This window comes from Hyperolius riggenbachi, chromosome 7, assembly GCF_040937935.1.
Source record: "Hyperolius riggenbachi isolate aHypRig1 chromosome 7, aHypRig1.pri, whole genome shotgun sequence".
NCBI classification, from domain to species: domain Eukaryota; kingdom Metazoa; phylum Chordata; class Amphibia; order Anura; family Hyperoliidae; genus Hyperolius; species Hyperolius riggenbachi.
In genome coordinates this window covers 266,047,791-266,062,536 of record NC_090652.1, presented here as the reverse complement: position 1 = coordinate 266,062,536, position 14,746 = coordinate 266,047,791, and the positions used below count along the sequence as shown (strand labels likewise).

General features: G+C 47.6%; 1 protein-coding gene across 1 annotated transcript in view; it reads left to right on the top strand.

Annotated features, from left to right (window-relative positions):
- LY75 (lymphocyte antigen 75) overlaps nucleotides 1–14,746 on the top strand; it is a 162,471-nt gene that overhangs the window by 38,170 nt on the left and 109,555 nt on the right. Inside the window, exon 3 of the mRNA XM_068245642.1 lies at nucleotides 14,094–14,249. Within this exon, the coding sequence (XP_068101743.1) occupies nucleotides 14,094–14,249 (156 nt within the window). The remainder of the gene's footprint in view (nucleotides 1–14,093; nucleotides 14,250–14,746) is intronic.

The following is a 14,746-nucleotide window of genomic DNA, read 5'->3' as shown; positions in this document are numbered from 1 at the left end:
ATAGCCATGTGGCTAGGCAAAATAGCGGACTCTCCCCTCCTCCTCTCCTGCACACAAAAAACAATAAAACAACATTACTGTGCATGTGCAAACAATCTAACGCGGCTATAACCGCATATAACGCACAGCATGCTGCAAACCATAGAACGTCCAGCGTTGCAATGTAACGCAATGTGGGCACTGTGAACAGCCCAATGATTTTTCATTACTGTGAGTTGAGCTGCATTACAGGCTGCTCTAACGTCAGACCACAACGTCCAACTGTGAAAGCAGCCTTAGGCTTCGCTGCAGGGCTGCACAACACAACACACAAGTGATTTCCCCGCCCCCCCCCCCCCCCCTTTCTCCCCACCAACAGAGCTTTCTGCTGGTGGGGTCTGATCACTCCCAGGTTGTTTATTTTTTTTGTAAATATTTATTCTATTATTTTTTTAAATACATTTCCTTATTTCTTTTTTTCTTTTTTTCAAAAACCCTCCCTCCCCTAGCCAGCCAATCTCCGTGATCAGCTGTCATAGGCTTAAGATTGGAATGTTCATTCATCTGTCATTTTGACAGATGGAATCTTTCCGTGGGTATTGACTTTAATAGTGTATGCCTACCTTAAAGGGTACCTGAAGAGAGAGCTATATGGAGGCTGCCATATTTATTTCCTTTTAAGCAATAGCAGTTGCCTGGCAGTCCTGCTGATCCTCTATCGAATACTTTTTGCCATAGACCCTGAACAAGCATATGCAAACATTGTCAGATCTGACAAGATTAGCTGCATGCTTGTTTCTGGTGTGATTCAGACACTACTGGAGCCAAATAGATAAGCAGGACTGCCAGGCAACTGGCATTGTTGAAAAGGAAATAAATATGGCAGCCTCCATATCCCTCTTACTTCAGGTTCCCTTTAAGAAAGACCAGAAACAGGATATCTACTAAGGAATTTATTATGCAACTCGTCTGTTTTGTAAAGGTGACTTTTGTCAAATGTGTATGGGAGCTTCTAGGGATTAGCAGAGAATACTGGGGGCTCAGGTGGTGTGATTGCTGCAGGCTGCATACTGGGGGCTCAGGTTGTGTGATTGCTGCAGGGTCACAGGCTGCCTACTGGGGGCTCAGGTTGTGTGATTGCTGCAGGCTGCATACTGGGGGAACAGGTTGTGTGATTGCTGCAGGCTGCATACTGGGGGCTCAGGTTGTGTGATTGCTGCAGGCTGCATACTGGGAGCTCAGGTTGTGTGATTGCTGCAGGCTGCATATGGGGGCTCAGGTAGTGTGATTGCTGCAGGCTGCATACTCGGGGCTCAGGCGGTGTGATTGCTGCAGGCTGCATACTGGGGGCTCAGGTTGTGTGATTGCTGCAGGCTGCATATGGGGGCTCAGGTGGTGTGATTGCTGCAGGCTGCATACTGGGGGCTCAGGTGGTGTGATTGCTGCAGGCTGCATACTGGGGGCTCAGGTGGTGTGACTGCTGCAGGCTGCATACTGGGGGCTCATGTGTGATTGCTGCGGGGTCGCAGACTGCATACTGGGGGCTCAGGTTGTATGATTGCTGCAGGGTCGCAGGCTGCATACTGGGGGCTCAGGTTGTGTGATTGCTGCAGGCTGCATACTGGGGGCTCAGGTTGTGTGATTGCTGCAGGCTGCATACTGGGGGCTCATGTGTGATTGCTGCAGGGTCGCAGGCTGCATACTGGGGGCACAGGTAGTGTGATTGCTGCAGGCTGCATACTGGGGGCTCATGTGTGATTGCTGCGGGGTCGCAGACTGCATACTGGGGGCTCAGGTTGTATGATTGCTGCAGGGTCGCAGGCTGCATACTGGGGGCTCAGGTTGTGTGATTGCTGCAGGCTGCATACTGGGGGCTCAGGTTGTGTGATTGCTGCATACTGGGGATTCAGGTTGTGTGATTGCTACAGGGTCGCAGGCTGCATAATGGGGGCTCAGGTGGTGTGATTGCTGCAGGCTGCATACTGGGGGCTCAGGTTGTGTGATTGCTGTGGGGTCGCAGGCTGCATACTGGGGGCTCAGGTTGTGTGATTGCTGTGGGGTCGCAGGCTGCATACTGGGGGCTCAGGTGATGTGACTGCTTCAGGCTGCATACTGGGGGCTCAGGTTGTGTGATTGCTGCAGGGTCGCAGGCTGCATACTGGGGGCACAGGTAGTGTGATTGCTGCAGGCTGCATACTGGGGGCTCATGTGTGATTGCTGCGGGGTCGCAGACTGCATACTGGGGGCTCAGGTTGTATGATTGCTGCAGGGTCGCAGGCTGCATACTGGGGGCTCAGGTTGTGTGATTGCTGCAGGCTGCATACTGGGGGCTCAGGTTGTGTGATTGCTGCATACTGGGGACTCAGGTTGTGTGATTGCTGCAGGGTCGCAGGCTGCATAATGGGGGCTCAGGTGGTGTGATTGCTGCAGGCTGCATACTGGGGGCTCAGGTTGTGTGATTGCTGTGGGGTCGCAGGCTGCATACTGGGGGCTCAGGTTGTGTGATTGCTGTGGGGTCGCAGGCTGCATACTGGGGGCTCAGGTTGTGTGATTGCTGCAGGCTGCATACTGGGGGCTCAGGTTGTGTGATTGCTGCAGGCTGCATACTGGGGGCTCAGGTTGTGTGATTGCTGCATACTGGGGACTCAGGTTGTGTGATTGCTGCAGGGTCGCAGGCTGCATAATGGGGGCTCAGGTGGTGTGATTGCTGCAGGCTGCATACTGGGGGCTCAGGTTGTGTGATTGCTGTGGGGTCGCAGGCTGCATACTGGGGGCTCAGGTTGTGTGATTGCTGTGGGGTCGCAGGCTGCATACTGGGGGCTCAGGTTGTGTGATTGCTGCAGGCTGCATACTGGGGGCTCAGGTTGTGTGATTGCTGCAGGCTGCATACTGGGGGCTCAGGTTGTGTGATTGCTGCAGGGTTGCAGGCTGCATACTGGGGGCTCAGGTGGTGTGATTGCTGCGGGGTCCCAGGCTGCATACTGGGGGCTCAGGTTGTGTGATTGCTGCAGGGTCCCAGGCTGCATACTGAGGGCTCAGGTTGTGTGATTGCTGCAGGGTTCCAGGCTGCATACTGGGGACTCAGGTGATGTAATTGCTGCGGGGTCCCAGGCTGTATACTGGGGACTCAGGTTGTGTGATTGCTGCAGGGTCGCAGGCTGCATACTGGGGGCTCAGGTTGTGTGATTGCTACAGGCTGCAAACTGGGGGCTCATGTGTGATTGCTGCGGGGTCGCAGGCTGCATACTGGGGGCTCAGGTTGTGTGATTGCTGCAGACTGCATACTGGGGGCTCATGTGTGATTGCTGCGGGGTCGCAAATGCATACTGGGGGCTCTGGTTGTGTGATTGCTGCAGGCTGCGTACTGGGGGCTCTGGTTGTGTGATTGCTGCAGGCTGCATACTGGAGGCTCAGGTTGTGTGATTGCTGCAGGGTCGCAGGCTGCATACTGGAGGCTCAGGTTGTGTGATTGCTGCAGGCTGCATACTGGGGGCTCAGGTTGTGTGATTGCTGCAGGCTGCATACTGGGGGCTCAGGTTGTGTGATTGCTGCAGGCTGCATACGGGGGGCTCAGGTTGTGTGATTGCTGCAGGCTGCATACTGGGGGAACAGGTTGTGTGATTGCTGCAGGCTGCATACTGGGGGAACAGGTTGTGTGATTGCTGCAGGCTGCATACTGGGGGCTCAGGTGGTGTGATTGCTGCAGGCTGCATACTGGGGGCTCTGGTTGTGTGATTGCTGCAGGCTGCGTACTGGGGGCTCTGGTTGTATGATTGCTGCAGGCTGCATACTGGAGGCTCAGGTTGTGTGATTGCTGCAGGCTGCATACTGGGGGCTCAGGTTGTGTGATTGCTGCAGGCTGCGTACTGGGGGCTCTGGTTGTGTGATTGCTGCAGGCTGCGTACTGGGGGCTCTGGTTGTGTGATTGCTGCAGGCTGCATACTGGAGGCTCAGGTTGTGTGATTGCTGCAGGCTGCATACTGGAGGCTCAGGTTGTGTGATTGCTGCAGGGTCGCAGGCTACCTAATTTACATCATTCATGTGCAAGCTGCTGCTTGTAAGTTATGTCAGGCTTTTGTGGTGTTGCCTTAAAAACCCACAATTCTTAAGCTTTGGTTGAATCTGATGAAAGAAGTGTGTCTTGCAAATTAAGTAACATGGGTTTTGAAACTTAATGTGATGTTTACACGAAGCACAAAATCAGATCATATCGAGGTTTGCTAAGAGGGATGAGAATTAGCATTTCACTCACCAAGAAGCACCCATGCTAGGAAATGACAACCACAATTTGCTTATGATTTTTTTTTTTTAGCTGTCACTTGCTCCCTGAATTAGTGGAGACTTTTGTTAACTTTTTATGCTCATGATCATCCAACACATAGATAGGGAGGGACACAGATGGACAGGGAGGCACACAGACAGACAGGAGCAAATATGCAGACTGACGGGGGCGCGCAAACAGAGATGGAGACGCCCGCACACAGAGAGGTAGACGTGCACACAGAGAGGCAGATGGGCAGGCACGCACTGAAATGCAGACAAGCACAGAGATGCAGACAAGCAGGCGCCCGTACAGGGTTGCAGACTCGCGCACAAGGATGCAGGTGGGTAGACTCGCACACAGAGATGCAGAAGGGCAGGCGCATGCACACAGAGGTGCAGATGGGCAGATGCAAATACAGAGATGCAGATGCACACACACAGATGGCTGTTTTACACTATATGCTATTCCTATCTTTTTTTTATTTATTTTTTTTGATGCAATTAAAAAAAAGTACTGCATTTTTGCTTTTTTTTTTTTTTTTTTTTTTCTTGTGTTGCTAGCATCCAGTGAAGATGGAATCCCAAATCAGAATTGCGATTTGCAGTGTAAAAGAAAACGGAGACTGATGGACAGGCAGGCACGCACGGAGAGGCAGATGGGCATGTGCGCACACATGGAGAGGTAGACGTGCACACAGAGAGGCAGATGGGTTGCACGCACACACACAGAGGCAGGTGCACATATAGAGAGGTAGACGTGCACACAGAGGCAGATGGGCAGGCACTCACACACAGAGGCAGGTGCGCACGCAGAGAGGTAGACGTGCACACAGTGAGGCAGATGGGCAGGTGCGCACGCATAGAGGTAGACTTGCACACAGAGAGGCAGGTGCGCATACAGAGAGGCAGATGGGCAGGCACGCTCACACGGAGAGGCAGGTGCGCATACAGAGAGGCAGATGGGCAGGCACGCACACACCTACCAGGGCTGTGGATTTGGTACAAAAATCCTCCGACTCCTACTCCTTAGTTTATGAAACCACGACTCCAGGTACCCAAAATTAGTCCAACTCCGACTCCACAGCCCTGGTGCGCACACAGAGATGCAGATGAGTAGGCACGCACACACAGGCAGGCAGGTGTGCACACAGTGATGTAAATGGGCAGGTGCGCACATGGAGACACAGCCAGACACAGATACTGAGTGCCCTTCTGCATCTGTGTGTGTGTATTTGCATCTCTCTGTGTGCGTCTGCCCGTCTGCATCCCTGTGTGCAAGTCTACCCATCTGCATCCTTGTGCGTGCATCTGCAACCCTGTGCGGGCGGCTGCATCTCTGTGCATGTGCCTGCATCTCTGTTTGCACGCCCGTCAGTCTGCATATTTGCTCCAGACGGACAAGCCTGAACACAAACGCACAGACCTTAATTCTGTCAGAGCTGGCCTCCATAGTGCTTCATGTACCCTTCCCAAGTACTCGCTCATAGGCTGTTCCTGCAACCACATAAAGCAAAACATGCACAGCAGATAAGGCAGGCATTTCCTATGGCTTGTACAAACATTGCTTCATTGCGTAAGTAGTTATATTTTATGCCTTTAGCATTCTTTACTTAATGTGTTCAAATTCATTCATTTTTCTTTACCACAATATACTGTATGCTGTATCTATTTCATAATGTTCCGTAACATTTTGCCAGATAGTTTAAAGGAATACTGTAGGGGGGTCTGGGGAAAATGAGTTTAACTTACCCGGGGCTTCTAATGGTCCCCCGCAGAGATCCTGTGCCCGTGCAGCCACTCACCGATGCTCCGGCCCCACCTCCGGTTCACTTCTGGAATTTCAGACTTTAAAGTCTGAAAACCACTGCGCCTGCGTTGCCATGTCCTCGCTCACGCTGATGTCACCAGAAGCGTACTGCGCAGGCCCAGTACGGTTTGTGCCTGCGTAGTACGCTCCTGGTGACGTCAGTGAGAGCAAGGACACAGCAACGCAGGTGCAGTGGTTTTCAGACTTTAAAGTCTGAAATTCCAGAAGTGAACCGGAGGTGGGGCCGGAGAATCAGTGAGTGGCTGCACGGGCACAGGATGTCTGCGGCGGACCATTAGAAGCCCCGAGTAACTTTAACTCATTTTCCCCTGACCCCCCCCCCCCCCCCCCCTACAGTATCCCTTTAAGCATTTTGCTTTAAAAGAAGATCCCATCTATATTATAGAATTAATTAATTAAACGACAGTGCTCCTCTTGATCACAATAGTTTCATAATCTGTAGGGTTCAAGACAAAACTCAACATACTGCATTACTGTTAAAGTAAACTGACGCATGCATACACCCCAAAGGGAACAGTGGTTCAATGTGCATTACTCCGTGCATGAGTCCAAACACAACCCCTTCAATATAGCCGCTCACCAGATGGGATCCACCTCACATCCAGGTGGGTCTAGCGTTTGATATCAAATGAATTATATTAATATGAATTATAGAATTGCCATGGTCATAGGATACTATTAGACTGTAGTTTTAGGAGTGAGGATACTGGGCCACACCACGGAGCGACTTACAGGAGGGGGGGGGGGGGGTGAGTAACGGGCTATGGAAGCTGCTATATTTATTTCCTTGTAAACAGAACCAGTTGCCTGGCAGTCCTGCTGATCTTTCTGGTCAGTAGGGGAGGCAGGTCATTTTGGCGCCCGATGCCCAGCGCTGGATAGCAGTAGTGCTATGCTGCAAGAGTTCTTAGAGGATCCAGCGATCACCAGACCTCCTAGTTGCTACAACTCTTAGGGGGAATAGTATTTAACGCCGCCGGGGTGTTTAGCGGCAGCAGGGTGGGCTGTCATTCGGCATGCGTACCCTCAGTAGGGCCAAATCACACACCTAAAACAAGCATGCAGCTAATCTTGTCAGATTTGTCATAGAGATCTGATCTGCTGCATGCTTGTTCAGGGTCTATGGCTAGAAGTATTAGAGGCAGGGGATCAGCAGGACAGCCAGGCAATGTGCATTATTGAAGGGAAATAAACATGTCAGCCTCCATATCCCTCTCACCATTCCCTTAAAACAAAAACATCTGTTTTTCCTGTCCTTTATACACGATTGGGGGACACGTTTGTTTCTTGTCCGAGCCACCAGCCTTACGTATCTTGAGGCAGGGATCACACTTGTTGAAATTGTGTGCAATTTCACACCATTTCAAAGGGCCAAACCTGCCTTGCGATTTATTTATTTATTTTTTTTTTTTTTAAACAAAGAGTGGACGTTTCAGGGATCTTGCAGCACGTTTACAGACGCACAATGACACAAACGTTGCTTAGCGTGAGGCGATATCGATAGTCACGGTGGATCGGATTTTTAAGATCCCCAATGACTCCCGCGCAAAGTACTGCAATCACTTGAAGTCTCATTTGCGCCCGTCGTGTAGCGTCGCGACCGGAAGATGGATTGGGGGGGAGTGCTCATCGTCGGAGACTATCTTCCTGCATTGCAAAGTATGTAGCTTAAAGTGAACCTCTGGACTAAACTACTCAGCAGAACTGAAAAAGCTTGGTGTTTCACAGCATCAGAACTTTGTTTTTGTTACCAAAGCATCATTTTTAGCTGCATTTTTAGCTAAGCTACACCCATCAAAGAAAACTGCCCTGGCATATTTTTCCCTGATGGCTGTGCAAAGCATGATGGGATTTCCTATGTTGTTGTTCACGTTGCCTAGCAACTGGGAGGGGTAATCAGCACACAGAACAGTTTGAACTGTGTCTCATGCTCCCTGTCACCCCCTTTCAGCCAAAAAGATGGCTGCCCTCATGAAATCAAACATTTGCCTGTTCTTTTAAAACAGTGTGGGTAAGAGATTATATTACCTATCTATTTTAATTAACATAACTAATGTAACTTAATGACAGTATGTTTGTTTAGGCTGAAGTTCCTCTTTAAGGCACAGAAGAAGCAGTGCTGCTCTCTCCTCCCAGCTGGAGTCCAGCGCTATGGCTATCCACTCACTCTCCTGCAGGCATCTTCTGCATGTTGCTTGATTACGTGTGATTTTTGTCCATTGTGGAAAAATAGTCTGATTTAGGTTGGTGTAAACCTAGCCTTTAAAACTTCTGAAGTATCAAAAAATTTTTATTTTTTTTTAAAGTTAAGACCACTTTTCAATGCCCAATCCATTAAAATTATATAGAACTCTACTTCCATTCTAATAAAATAAATAAAAAAAAAACTCCTCTTCCTGGTGCAATATGAGCATGAATGGTGTGCAAAGTGCAGTGCAATGTATGGGGATTTCCAGCGCCAGGTAGTGTTCACAAACAGGCGTCTGTATACACAGCCTCAGGGTGTTAGCTGAACTGGAGCCTTGTAAAGCTGATGTTTGACAAACCACATCATTAAAGCAAGGTCAGGAGCAGTGCGTTTGGTTAAAGCTAAACTCTACCTAAAACTAAAACTGACATTTTTTTCATTTTTTAAGACGCTCCAACTTTATCCATGTGGCATGTACTCCACCGTGCATGCCTCACTGCACTGCACTGAGCCTCTCTGAACAACGGCGTGAAATAGAGGAAGGGGGTCAGTGCTGATTCGTGTATGTATGTATGTATGTATGTATGTATCTTATCTATCTATCTATCTATCTATCTATCTATCTATCTATCTATCTATCTATATCTATCTCTCTCTATATATCTATCTCTATATATCTATCTCTCTCTATATATATCTATATATCTATCTCTCTCTATATCTATGTCTCTATATATCTATCTCTCTCTATTTGGTTAGATTGTTTTGTCGACAGGCACTTAAGGTACCCATACACGTGTCGATTTCCCCCGGCAGATTACTGGTAGATCATAGTGATTGAGTGCCAGAGATTGATGCCTCGACATGGCTGCATAATCTTAATTTCTGGCCACAATCAATTGACACTATCGATCACGCAGGCCGGAAAGATCTCCCTCAACAAGGGCGATCAGGTGCACTGCACGGCTCGGATTGAGCACATTATATATGGAGACCTGGGAAACCCGGCAGACAGTGGCAGCACCTCGAATTTTAGATTTTATTTTCAAATTTTTTTTAGGTTTACCAGAGCTGTAAACAAAATTTGATACTCACCCGCAGCTTCGTCCAGCTGCATAAACATGTGTGAGTCCCACGCCGTCCTCCCGTGGTCTGCAGTTCAACCGCTATTAGCCCCTGTAACTGGCTTAGTCGGGTCCAGTGTGGGTCTTCTGCGCATGACAGTCCTCCCGCGCATGCGCAGTAGACCCAGACTGAGACGGTTACCGGGGCTGAACGGCAGACCAAGGGAGGATGGAGTGGGACTCGCACGTGTTTATGCAGCTGGAGGAAGCAGCGGGTGAGTATCAAATCCTTTTCTTTTTTTTTTCCTCAGCTCTGCTTTACTTTACATCTATGCACAGTGTGTGGCAGTAATAGATTCCTCTCTAATCAGATTTCAGTCAGTGAGTGATCTATCTAATGGTTGAATCTGGTTGCCACCTGCCAGTGTATTGCCACCTTATGCCTGGCACACAACATGCAATTTCTCATCTCATTGACGGGTCGAATGGATAACTTCTGACAGGTACAATAAGTTTTCTGATGGATTTTGTGCAGAAGTGATCAGAAAATCAATCGGAAACCCGATCAGACCTCTGAAATAGTCGATTCGATCTTACAATCTGATGGGAAATTGCATTCTGTGTATCAGGTTTACAGGTTAATATAAAAAATTGATTCCCTCTAAAGGCCTTTTGTACTCAAACTGCAGTATGATTGTAGCACAAAAATGATATGTGAAGACACAGACAAGACACAGAACATTTAGATCACGCTTTTCTCCTGGTGGACTCAGAGCCAGAGCTGCAGCCAGTAGGGCACGCTCTATAGGCGTGTTAGGGAGTCTTGCCCAAGGTCTCCTCACTGATTAGATGCTGGCTTACTGAACAGGGAGAGCCTAGATTTGAACCCTGATCTCCTGTGTCACAGGCAGAGCCCTTACCCAGTACACTATCCAGCCACTGCACATAGTTAATACAACAGTTGAGGTCCAAACACTGAATAGACCATGCTGTATTTGTACACCTGCAATGCAACCAAATTGTGCTCAAAGATGATAGAACTGCCTGCTCTGTGCAATTACTAAGCCCCTAGGGAAAAAATATTTACCAGATGTTGCTTCTGGCAAATATGGTTCAACAAGATTGGACAGATAAGATTGTGGTCATGTCTCTCTTGCCCTTGACACCTCTCTCAGCTTGCTGGTAGCGACCTGAGCACCCTTTATGTAAAAATATTTAAAATGAACTGTAAATGATGTGTGCTTTTGAGGGGGGGGGGGGGCAGTGCCACGGCTATATGTAGCTTCCAGGACCGCTAAGCGACGTGCTTTTTTGTCTTCCTGCTGGGGTCCAGTATGAAACGACGGATGTTACGATCGATTTGATGCGCCACCGATAACTGCCAAATGCTTTTGTGCTCCCCAGCAGAAAAGCATTTGAGTGAGAAGCTGCAGGACTCCTGTGTGAACCTGCCCTTATTTCAAGCCTGTAACAAGCAGGCTATACTCCTACTTCTGTACTTTGTTTTCTTTTGTTACTTGTGGCTTGTGACTTGTGGTTTCTTTTAGCCTTGAAGATGCTTGCATTGCTGATTGCTACACGAGATTGTGATCATAGTGGGAGTACAAATCTGCTGACTAATGTTCTGATATTTATACTTGTTACTGTTCACTAAGGCCTACCTTGCACAATACACACCATTCTCTGTAACTATTGCCTATTCCTCCCAAGAAGGTGGACTCTGTTCTCCGCTCATCGAGTGAATGTCTCCTTTTCTATAAATAGTCGTTTACATTTGTCACGCTGCAACAGATCCGAGGGGTCCTAAGCAGTAAGTGGACCACACTTCTGTGCAGTCTGCTATAATCCTGGGAAGGTGGTTGCGTTCCCCCAATACAGCCTATGGGGGGGGGGGAATCTGCCCCAGGCTCCAGCCGGACCATCGGAGCGGACATTACTCTGTCCGTTCCCGCTGGTCCGGCACAAGTGGGTATCGGGCCTTCGTACCCACTGCAAGACTGAATCGCTGGAAACTGCCGATGAACAAAGTTTTCATGAACACCCTTGAGCCTAACTACCATGTTGCATATAATGTGCTTATTTTACAGTGTTGTCTTTTGTATTGTTTTTTTGTGTGTATTGTTTTGTATTGTGACTTCCTCATGTGGGATTCTGCCATGATACTGTCTGTAGTCTTTGATGCCTATCAGCACAGTAAAACCTCTTAAAAGATATTTATATGTCAGTAAGGGCCCTTTTCCACTACGGCGTTTGCGATTGCTGGAGATTTTCCAAATCGCTACGGTTTGCTTTTAACATAGGAATCGCGGTAGGTAATTTCCACTACCGCGATTCGTTTTTTACCTAATCGCGATCGCGCGGCGGAAGGATTATTGCCGTTATTTTGCTATGTAGTGCATAGCATAGCAAAATCGCGATCGTAAATGTCGGGAAATCGCCGCAAAATTTTGTACATTTGCTGAATCGCAATATCTAGCATTCAGCGCGAATGCTAGCGATTGCTAGTGGAAAAGGGCCCTAAAGGTGGCCACACAAGATACAATGAAATGATCCGATTTTACAGCAATTTTGATAAATATGATTGGATCTCCCGAAAAAATTGAAAGCTTTTTTTTTCAAAATGACTGAGAAATCAGATCGAATTTCCTGTTTTTTTTTTTTTGTTTTTTTCAATTTTTTATCGATCCGGAATGCTGGAAATTTTTCTTAAATTTTTCTAAAGATTGTATGGTGCGTGTTATCTAGATTGTCAGTTTATTAATATACACACCCTAGCAATTTTCTCAGTGTTTCCAATCATTTTTATCATAATTAGAAACAATTGAACATATGCGTGTGGTACATTGGTAATATTTTTGAAATGTTACAGTCAGCAAAATGGATTGCAATTCTTAAATTGAACTGATATTTAAAAAATTGCATGGTGTATGGCCACCTTTAGAATGATAACTTTGACAGATTAATTCTTGCCGTGAGTGCACTTTGTTTTCACTCAGATAAAAAGCATATAAAACTATTTTAATGTTGCTTTTTTGGGGTTTGCCTGTCCCTTTTTGCTTCAAAATTCTCTTGTTCTTCTCTAGAAAACTATCATTCTCAAAGTCGGCACTGCTTTATTCCCATGCCAGCTCTTTTACTGGGAAATGCAGCTGCTCAGACACATTGCTGCATGTTCTTCAGTACTTGGTTTTGTATAGTACTTGGTCTTGTATAGTACTTGGTTTTGTATTTTAGGACTAAACTCAGGCCTTAATCTCTGCTCTAAAAAAATAATCCACAGCATGATAACCTTCTTGGTAATTTTTTTTCTTCATCACAATTTGTGGAAATCCTAAAACCCCCTGAAATGTAACTTGGTTTCACTTGTGCAGAGGATACTGAAAGGGTTAAGCTTCAGTGTTTACTGCATGAGAGCTGCCTCTGCAGAGCTCCTGCAGTCTATTCACAGCTGCTAAGACGGATTGATCTTCCTAAAAAAAAACAAAAAAAACCCACAGAGCTGTGAATTTCTTTTGCTGCTATATGTGGAATAAAGACTTTTGATTGTGTGCTGTGCAAGAGTTTGGGTCCACTTTAAGGTGCCAATTAATGGCGGCAAATTATTCTCAGTTGTGATCATTCGATCAGATTTGCAGGATTGTAAGTAATCGGAAGGAGAGTAAAGCTGGCCATACACTGGCCCGATTTGCCGCCGTTTCGACAGCAGATTCGATCACTGGGATCAAATCTGCTGCCAATCGTTCGCGCTACACGCCGAATGTCGATCCATTTTGTCGGATCCCGTCGATCGCTCCGTGCGGAAAATTACCGTCGATCGCCCGCGGGTAGGGAGCGCGTCGCTAGCGCCGTTCGAGTGCCCGACGACCGACGCAATAGAGCGGCAATACATTACCTGCTCCGCCGGCGGGACTCACCCCGGTCACCGCTGCTCCGTCTCCGCGCTGGTCTCCGGGTCTTCACTTCTTCCTGCCCGGCAGGAAGTTTAAACAGTAGAGGGCGCTCTACTATTTAAACTTCCTGCCGGGCAGGAAGAAGTGAAGCATGCCGGGGCCGGAGACCAGAGCGGAGACGGAGCAGCGGAGAGCTGGGGACTGGAGTCGCGCCGGCGGAGCAGGTAATGTATGCGGGGGGTTTGATTGTGAACGGTTTCAGGCTGAAATCGGTTCACAATCTGTTTGCAGTAAGGGTAGCCATACGATCCCTCTCTGATCAGATTCGATCTGATCGAGAGGGATCTATCTGTTGGTCGAATCTGATGGCAAATCGACCAGTGTATGGCTACCATAAAGGAGTTGTTTATGGTACTTTCTCTCTTCAGATACGATCGGAAAATATAACATACTAATCAACCAAATTCTCTATTCCATCCTACCATAGAATTGTTTTACGTTGCTTTTCTCCATATATATGTTTTCTGTAGAATTCGACTGTAAAACTCCGATCAAATGATCGCGTGAGTAAAAATATTGTGCCAATAATGGGCACCTTTTTAAAGGATACTTTTTTAACTAACCCCTCCAGACTCTCCACCTAACCTAACCTATTCATTTGCACTTCTGCTTCCTGAAACCTTACACAAACCGGTACTTTCAACTTACCACTCTTTGACATGTAAACTATGAAAATAGGACCTCCTAGACCATATTGTGGATGACGACAATGTCTATATTAGTAACCAATGCATTTTGTACACTTTCTGAGGAATCGATTCTTTATTTTATTATTTTTTTTATGGTACTTTCAATTACAGTTTTTATTACTCTTCTTTCAGTTGTCTACACCACTGGTGGAACCGCCAATGGAAGGCCATGTGACTTCCCTTTCCAGACTAATGGTGCTTGGTTCCATGACTGTGCCTCAGATGCCAGTGAGAATGGTGAATGGTGCTTGGACGCAGATGGCAAAAGGGGAAATTGCTTAAAACCAGGTAAGGTGTTGCTGAGCGAGATAGGCAAAAACTGCACAGGAAATTAGGGAGCACTAGGCCGTAATGTGCTATAGTGGTGATCAGTCTGTAATTTGAGTTCCGTCAAAAGATGGTCCCCAAATTACTATAAGAGCAGCGTAATTTAGCTCTTACATCTTACCCCCAGAGTCCACGGCAACCTGGATAGGAAGAATAGTAATTAACGCCGCCGGTACTTTGGCAGGATCAGGGTGAGCAATTTTGTAACCCAGTACTCAAATTTCCTGGCGCCTTAATTACAAGCTCTGTTGCTAAATAATGTATTTCATTTGCACAGGTTTACTTGGGTAAGGCCGTTTCAGACCGCAGATTGGCGTTATTGGTGCGGCCCCTCGGCAGCACCACCAAAAACAGGCCTTCGGGGATTACCGCGTTAGTACGCGGTAATCCCCGTCTGGCAGCCAGCCAAGCAGGAAGTGATGCTCACTTCCTGTGGCCGGAACACTCACGTGCGCAGA